At 44.2% G+C, this 9,277-nt stretch overlaps 1 protein-coding gene across 1 annotated transcript in view; it reads left to right on the top strand.

Annotated features, from left to right (window-relative positions):
- Positions 1-863: 863 nt before the first annotated feature.
- GNAL (G protein subunit alpha L) overlaps positions 864-9,277 on the top strand; it is a 191,604-nt gene continuing 183,190 nt past the window's right edge. The window contains exon 1 of the mRNA XM_065630164.1: positions 864-1,317. Coding sequence (XP_065486236.1) covers positions 864-1,317 — 454 coding nt within the window. The remainder of the gene's footprint in view (positions 1,318-9,277) is intronic.

Raw genomic sequence — 9,277 nt, 5'->3', positions numbered from 1 at the left:
GCACCAGCCTCCCCTCCAGGGCCCGCAGCAGCACGCCGCTGGAGTACTACCATCGCCAACGCTGACTGAGGGAGCGAGCACACCCCACCATCGCCTGCTATTTCCTCTCGCCGTCGCACCCAAAGCCTTCCTCCCACCGCGCCGTTAGTCAGCGTGTGGGCGAGGAGCCGCCATGTGTGTGTACAGGGGCTGCAAACCGTGTTGTAGCTGTGAGGGTGGCGGGTTGGCAGGGGCCGGTGGCACCCTCAGAGGTCCCTGTCTGTGAAAGGCCTCAACCTTGGCTTTTTCCCCGAGGATGCCGTCAGGGGTTAGGCCTGGGCCGCCCCTCAGGAGGCCGCCACCTCCGTGCCCCCGGGGCGTGTGGGGGGCTCGGGTGGCGTTGGCAGCAAAGGGGCGACGGTCTCCCGGCCTGTGCGCGGAGCGGGAGCTGGCAGACCCTCGCCCCCTGGGCGGGCAGGCGGCCATGGGGCGGGGGCGGCGTGAGGGGCCGGCAGAGCCGGTTGGCGGTGGGGGCTGCGAACGTGTGTGTGTGTGTGTGTGTGCGCCTGTGTGGTGGTGGCGGCGCGGGCGGCGTGCCCCCGCCCTTCCCCCGCCGGCGCCCGGCGCTGCGCGGTGGGCTGGCGCTGGGGTATTTACGGTAAGGTAGACCCGGCGGTGGCAGCTCGGTGTCAGGTGATCGGCGCTGAGGAGCCGTTGCCGCCGCCCGGGGAGGAAAATGCAACATGGCCCAGCGGGGCCGTGAGGGGCTCCGAGGCGCCCCCTCCCCGCCCGCCGCCGCCGCCTCTCCGGCGCGTAGGGCCGGCGGGAAGCGCTGAGGCCAACCCCGCCGCGCCAGAGCCCGTCCCCGGCGGGGGCATCGAGCCATGGGGCTCTGCTACAGCCTGCGCCCGCGGCTCTTCGGCGACGCCGGCGGTGGCGGCGGCTCTATCTCCAGCACCGGCGCCGCCTCGGAGCCCGAAGCGCCGGTCGAGCCTCACGCCGCCCCGCAGCCGCAGCCCCTCGGCGCCCCGCTCCGGCCCGGCGGTAAGCCCGGCGGGGAGGCGGACGGGCCGCCGCTGCTGCTGCAGAACGGTGGCGGTAACGGGGCGGCCCCGGAGCGGCCGGCGCTGCCCAAGGCCGGCGGCCCCGGTGGCGGGGGAAAGGCGGCGCGGCAGCAGGCGCTGCACCAGCCGCCGGCGCTGCAGAGACCCTGGGAGAAGCTGCGCCTGGAGGAGCGGGAGGCGGAGAAGGAGGCGAGGAAAGTCAGCAAGAGCATCGACCGGGCGCTCAAGGAGCAGAAGCGGGAGTACAAGCAGACGCACCGCCTGCTGCTGCTGGGTACGTGTGTGTGTATGGATGTGTGTGCGGGGCGTGTGCCGCGGCGGGCAGGTGCCCCGCGGGGTTCCCCGGCAGCGCCCCCCTCCCGGCTTCCCCCGTTTTCCTTGAGCGCCCTCCATCCCTCCTTTGTCTCCCCGCTGCCCCCCGCCCCGGCCCTGCCCTCCCGCCCCCCGGCCGTCTCCCTCCCCGGGCTCTCCCGCAGACAGGTTTCCACCTTCTTTTCCCTTCCTCCTCCCCTTCTTCTCTCCTCCCCTCTTCTGGCCCTGCTTTTGCAATGGAGAACGCGATCGGCGCTTGTCCCTGCGAGGGCGAGCGGCTCCACCCAGGCGGGCGGGGGAGCAGCGGGGTCTGCCCGGGGAGCGCAGCCGTGCCCCGGGCCGGGGGCGGCCGCCGTCGCCCCGCGGGGGCTGCCTGGGCCGGGAGTTGTCATAGCGCCCGAGCAACTGGGAAACGTAAAAAAAAACCCAAAAACAAAACAAAAAAAAACCCGCAGCAAAAAGGAGGGAAAATGGCCATGCAGAAGATGTGTGTAGCCTTTAGATCATCCTCCTCTGCCGTGTGTAACCAGAGAAGGTTTGATAAAGAGCGGCGGTGCGGGCTTGTGGCTCCTAAATGAGAGGAGTGCTGGTGGGCAATAGGCTCTGTATTTAAGGAAGCAGTGAGCACTGTAAGGGGGAAATAAGCGGGTGTGGGTATGTATATTCCTCACAAGCGTCACTTCTGCTACGAGATGTGTTCTTCAGCTGTTGGCTCTCAAATTATTTTTTTTTTTAGGGATGACTTGTCAGCTTTTGTCCCCTCTTCTCTGAGGCGCTGCTATGTGCGGTCTGCTGTTGCCACTGCTCTTTCTAAGCATTAGTTAATAGTCCTCTCCAGAGGATTTGTATCAGCTGATACATTTACAGTATGAAAACCACAGGGGTATCTAATACAAGCATCTGATTTCCTGCAGGAAACAGAGCAGTCATACTGCAGGGCTCTTTTTTAATGGTCGGAGGAGAGGGCTTATTTCACCTCTTAGCTGTAGTCATAAATCTCTGTTTTCTGTTAGTGTGGAAATACTGATTTGCTTTTGCACTAGCTTGCTTTGCGTGTTTTTTGCAACGTTGCGTGGTGTGGAGTTTTGGTGGTTATCTATGTGCATTCCAGATTTTGAGTAGTCTTGCATCTTTTTTTTGTAAGGACGTACTTCCATGTTATTGGATTCCTTCGTTCCTGTTGGTGGATGAAGGAAGGAGAAAATATGAAATACAGCAGTGCACAAAAGGTATAAGTTTGCTGGAACTGTAGTGCTCCAGTTCCAAAAAAACCAAATCATGGGCTTTATTTCCCATAAAATACCAGCCTGTAGGATACCCAGTACAGCTAGTAAAAGGAAAAAGGAAGAAGATGTAGTTCCGACTCCATGGGATTAATAATATTATTTGTAAAATATTTCTTAGATACTTGAACTGTTACAGTATTTAACTCTAAAATTTTAAATATTCAGTTTTTTAAAAGCATATTTTAAAAGGGTTTTTCTTCCTGTAACCTCTGAAAGTGCGTTGTGACCAGTATGGCTACAAGAAGACAAAGATACTGGTTGGTGGCCTTCCTCTGGAGAGCAGTGTAACTGCTTGAACAAAAGGATCTTGACAAATAGATACTGTGCGTAGTCTGTAACATGGGTGGTTGTCAGAGTAAACCAGAGCAGTAAACACCTGTTCAGAAACAATGCAATTTGAAAAATAAACCATCTCTGACCCTTGGCACCCTGAAAGAAACTCAACACTCCTAAGACACTCTATGGTGAATTTTGTATTAAATCTGTGTCATAATCGGAAAATAGTCTCTTGATCTCCATATCATGGAGAGGAAATGCTGGATTATTGTTTCAGCCCTGGCAGATAAGGGCCTGGCATAAATGTTTGATTTGGATGTAGGGAGAGCTGCAGGTGCTTTGTGTTGCTGTTTGCAAATAAGTGGAAATGCTGCTCTAGATAAGGGGAGCTATTTAGAATGGGGAAGGGTTTGTTTGTCAGAAGGAGTAAAGCAAAATTGCTTTGTGCTAGGTAATAATTTTCAGTCTTGCACAGAGGAAGAGACCTAGGATGTATACAAAGGTCTTTTAGAATAAAGAATATTATAAACTTGGTATCTTATGGCATTTCTGGTGGTAACTTGATCCCTGTCCCTAAGGTCTTCCTGGCAGAGTGAACCTAAAAAGCGCACCTTTGCTAGAGAGACGAGGAATGTTTCTGCAGATCAACATGGAGGAAATGCACAGCAGAGGGGAAATGGTGAATGCAGTGACAGCAGAGCACTGTCACAGAATAAACAAAGTTGAGCAACAGTGTTGGCGTGGGCTTTGTTTCTTTTTTTAAATACAAGTTTGTGAATAATAGCTTAGTTTCGATTTGTATGTCTTGCATGTGAACTGGGGCAACTTTAGAGAATATTATCAAAATTTTAGAGGAAAATGCAGTGTATATTTTAAGGAGCTACTACTAGATATCAAAAGGATATGCAAATAAATGCACTAGTATAAGAACGCTAATAACCTCTAGAGTCTCTAAATAAGTAGTATATTAGAAGAGAAGCTTCTATAAATGTTTGAAAACAACTTTTCCCTAAAAGCACACTAATTCTCCTTTTATTATGTCAAATGGAAACAATCAGCTTTGTTTTGAGTTGTGCATATAAGTTATCAAAATATTATGAAGCCTCAAAGGCTTTTTTTAGTGTATGTTGGTAAATGGCTAAGAACACATTCTTGCCTGTCACAGCTTCCCTCTAACTAATGTCTCATGCTGCACATGATGTTTTGATGCTCCCTTCTAACCTACATTCAGAAATGCTTAATGTGTGTTGTCATAGCCAATAATTCTGAAAAGGGGGATATGTGGCAAGTCCTTGAGATCAGCTGCCTGCATGTGCCCCCCACATAAATAGGTGTATCCGTATCAGGTGCCTGTAACCGTGATGCAGGGGCTTCACTAGTGTACTGGAATAACAGCAAACAGAGTTTGGGTTGGTTTATTTGTTTTTCTTCTGCGAGAAGATGAAATGCACGTAAAATGGAAACTTGCTTGCCATTGCAACTGGCTGTTTCTTGTTTAATGTCTTCTTTAAAAAGAGGAGAAGGAGCTGGAAATCTTGAATTAATTACTGTGTGCTGTCTTATTTGTTTTCTTTTTAAATTTCCTTTTATTTTTGTAAGTGAAAATGTTAAACTGTGCAGAATTCTTAGGATGCTTTTGCTAACCCTGAGATGAGGATTATTTTTAAGCATAAATATTTATTGCACAGATTTACAGGGCTTGGTCAGTGTCTTGTAGCTTTGGTTTCTGTTGTTTTGTTTGGTCTCTTTAATTTTGTTTGTTTTTTTGTTTCCCAGAGAGCTGCAGACACTCTCTTCTACAAGAGTCTTTTAGCTGCTGATTTCCTAGAAACTGTACAAACATTACAAATCACTGTATAGAAGCAATTTAAATTCTCATTTCCAGTCTTGTATTTTAAACTATTTTGGGAGTAAGTAGGGTGAAGGGGGATTGGCTTTAAACAAAGTGCTAACCATTGTGATATAATTAAGGCTCTCATAATGTTGAAGTAAGCTATAGATAGGAATTTTTTTTTTTCCTTCCTAGATAGCTGTTGTCTTCCTGTCTCCTCTGGCTCCTTTTTTTTCCATTTCCCCAACTCCTGGTTGCTGTCCTAACTTTGGATGACTTACTCAAGCAGAACTCATTCTTTTGCACTTCCCTGCTGTACTGAAACTGAAAGTGCTGGGAGTAAAAGTTTTTCTGTTCAACAGAAACTGAAAGTGATGATATGGAGATTGCGGGAGGAAACATGGACATGGTAATTTTCTTCATTTAAAAGATACTGTAGCCACTTACGTGATATTCGAGTATTGACTTGATAGTGAAATTTGGACTGATTTGGTGATGTTTATGTACAAAAGTGTATAAAACATACAAAGAAACCTAGCTCCCCTGAATTCAGGGAAATCAAGCACAAAGATGCCTTGTCAAGCTTGGGGAGTTCCAAAGCAGTAGATCCCTGAAAGCTCAGAGGTGTCTAACAGAAGTGATGCTTTGCTACAGTTTTGTTTTCTTAACTACTCATCTATTGACTGTTGTCAGAATTAAACTGTGTTGCAAGAAGGATTTCTGCTCTGACAGTGGCTTTTAGACTAAAATTGCAGTGTTATTTATGTGTGCTGCGTGAGAAAACCATTAAGTTTATCATTCCAAAACCACTTGTAAGTATTAAAATTAACCTTAAGTCTTTCTTTAAAATAACTTGAATTTTAACTTTTATATATTGCCAACTCATGCTTATTGATAAGTACCTGAATTTAGTTTAGCTTGATGTGCTGATACTTTCCCTGTGCCTGCATAAGGCCTGTGTGCTTTAGGTGGTTTTGTGTTGCCACCAGAGACGATGCCCTCCCTGGTCCATAATGGAGCTGGGCACCACTGCTTGTGTTTCAGGGTGTTGCACCCTCTTGTTGTATGCAATCTATGCCTATCTTCTCTTTACAAAAAAAGTTGTTGGTTTATGCTGATATATTTAGGATGCCTACAGCCAGGTAGCTCTAGCATGTAGATAATGGATATATAATTGCTAGGAACAGTTATTTTCATGACTTAGAGATAGTGACATGCAAATACTGACCAATGTAATAAAGTAAATGGTTTTTATAATCCCTAATCCTTTGCATCATTCTCATGTCTTTCCAAATGCTCTCTGGTTTTGTTGTAACTTATGCCATCATATTGAAGTGCATATGCACACCTTGCAGGTGAGAAAACCAGTAGACAGAAGTCATCAGGATGTGTTGTAAATAGTTAATAACTTCAGGGTTTTTTCAAGTGTGCTGGAAGTTATCCCTGATTTGCAACACTTAGCTTTTCTTTATTTTGTCGTTTACTGGCTAACTGCATTTAGCTGTTTTAACTGATTTCTGTTCTTTGATTAATTTTGCTTATTTTTTATCACTTAATATTTAAGAAAAAAATACACTTTGTTCCATGTTAAGTGTAGCAGTGCTGGGAGGCTCTAACTGCTGTGCAAGGATGGCTTCTGCAGCTGTTACTTGGGCAATGTGAACTTTCAGTTATTAGGCAAGTCTTGTTTATTGGTGTGTATTTCACAAATGATTATTGTAACATGGTGTCTTCAGTAAGCAAGCTATGCTAATATCTTCTTTTGTCATTTTAAGCTCCCATTACTGTTGTAACTACTTAACTGCAGGAACTTTGGGGTATGTAAAACTTCTGGATTTGCACATTTGTTTTCCCTTTCCCCAGGCCTTTTCTTCCCGAGTTTAGAAGAAATACAGTTTGAAACTTTGTTCTCATGTCCATCCCTTTACATTGCCCAGCCTGCACCCCATATTTCATAACCTTGCTAGCCCTCTGACATTCCTTAACTGAATCTTAGGAGATTTTTTCCAATCTTCAAGATAACTGTATAAATAATAGTTATATTGTGGATTTTTTTTTTTTTTTAATTTTAGCATCTTCGACATAGTGAGACTATCTGGGAAATATTTACTGGTTTTTTGGTGTGGTTTTTTTTGTTGTTTGTTTTTTTTTCCTGGAGTCATGGCTTCATTCAGCTTACTTTTCAAGTTGGGTATCATTGATCTTAGGAAGTTGAATTAATGTTTAAAAAAACCCTTTTCTTATTTTCCTGTTAATCCAGCAGCCTGACTGAGCTGTGGGGCAAACCTGGCACTCTCTCTGCTTGCCAAGTTAATTTATTCGATACCATGTTCTAGAAACATTTTGATTTCTATGAACAATGTGGAAATTGTTCTTCTCCGTGGACTTCTAAATGATAGTAGAGAAACAAAGTGGTGCCAGTAAGATACCGGAGCTGTCACCCTCTGATAGAAGGGATGGAAACTTCTGAGTGACCAATTTGCCTTTGGGAAATCTTGACCTTTCAGTGTTTTCTTAAATTTTGTTTGGTTTGGATCTGTTGTAATGTCCAGTAAGAGGCTTTTCTTAGAGTAGATGCTTGACGGGTTGAATAGATGAGTAAAACCAAGCATGGAGCAGATGTTATTCAGCCTGTTGACTGGTGCCACGGTCCAAAAGAAATCTAAAGCTGTCTTTCCCTGAAGAGACAGATCTATTTCTAGAGATGGAATTCTTACTGTGTTCTTAATAAAAGCAGTCTTTCATAGATAGCGATAACTGGAGGATTTTAACCATGGTTTATAGCCTTGTGTGGCTGTTCAACACTGTGAGGTATTTGTTATGCTGCAGTTGTCAAAACATCTTTCACTTTATAGGCAAAAACTTTGTCTTACTGTACAATTACTTACAACTGTCTGACACAACTTTTTAGTACTTTGAATGTTTTCTTTTGACTGATAATATCATAAATCAATAAGGCTGGGTGGTTTGTTTGCTTTTTAAATACCCAGGAGTGCAGGGTCTGGAAGAAATGCAGCCTTGTACCTGGCCTGTGCACATCATATTTATGCCTTCTCTAAAAAGAGGTGAGCATATTAAGTGTGCTGACTAGTGGTATTTTGTATTATCCCTGTAGCACTGTGTAGCTATATGTGAAACTTCTATCTTTTGTGATTTGTCTGCACATGAATATTAAATAAAAGTTTAAGGACTTAAAGCCTCGTTGGATGAGCTGTATGAAGAAGGAAGGACATGCTCTTTGGGACTGGAATAGATAAAAAGTATTTAAGAAAATACTAGTTTCTTCTTTTTTGTGTTCACTTGCAAATGATCAAAAATTCCAAAAAACCCCTACCAATTAATGTCTGTAACATAAGGCATGACATCAATCGCCTGTAATGGAAGATCTTAACTGATAAGATCTCTTTGAAGTCAAACTTGAATTGCTACCTCATAATCTGGCATTTTACATTTGTTTTTAAACTTAAGTTTGAAGAATTATAGATTCCACTTAAAGTAGTGTTAAGTTTCAAGAATAATAAATTATTCTTTCCCAAAATACCATTACTATAGTAAGTCAAATTGAGGTTGTATTTTGAATTCTATGCTATTATCTTTAACTTGATTTTAGCCAAGAATTTACATCATGTGCAAACAACATGCATTTTGGAGCTTATAAAGCTGTTTAAAAGTAGATATCTTCCCCTTCCTACTTTCTCTATGATAGGCAATACACAATTGACAGTTTATTTCAAGAAGACTTCATTCCTATAAAGGGCAAAAAGGAAGCTCTGCTTGGCAATTAATTCAAGCAAATTGGCTGGCTGGTTTTCAGAAGTGGCAGAAAAGGAGGACGTTCCTTCCGTGATTTGGGTTAGTGCATGCAGTGGAGAGAAGTAGCAGCCTGAAAAACCTCTGTAATAAAAACCTGACAATAAATTGAGTCCTTGCTCTCTGTGGGTATTGTTTCCTCACTCCAAATCCCTCTTTTTTCATTATTTGAAAAGACATACTTTTTGAAACTTGTAGTATAATCTGTACTTAATTTGTCATATGTGGATTAAAGTGGATAGAATTGTATTTTTCTGTCATGATGAAGCCTGTGTTAAACTGCAGAAGTGTGGGTGATCATGTATCCTTATTCTTCTGTGTAAGTGTAATTTACATTAAGCAAGTAATCTTTTATTGAAAGCTGTCATGAAAGTTGCTGGAGACATTACCAACTCTGTTGTGCTACAATTCTCTTAATTATGGAGAATTAGTCATTATGATTCTTGAAGCAGATGCAGAACATGCTGCATGGTGTTAGGCAGTGCCACCTTAATAATCATCTTTATTTTCTTCAACACCTCACACATGGAGGACTAGGCTACAACAGAAGCAAGTTACTTTTTTTCTTGAGTGAGAACACTCATATTTCACATGCTTGTATTAATTTCATGTTGATTGAAGAATAGTTTTCTATTCCAGATGATACTTTTTTCAGATGGAGATATACAAATATGTCTGTGCCTGCACACATGTGACCACTGAAGTCCTTGTAAAACATG

The sequence above is a fragment of the Caloenas nicobarica genome, chromosome 2 (assembly GCF_036013445.1).
Source record: "Caloenas nicobarica isolate bCalNic1 chromosome 2, bCalNic1.hap1, whole genome shotgun sequence".
Lineage (NCBI taxonomy): Eukaryota > Metazoa > Chordata > Aves > Columbiformes > Columbidae > Caloenas > Caloenas nicobarica.
Note: the sequence above shows the minus strand (reverse complement) of the source record. Positions and strands in the feature narration are given on the sequence as shown.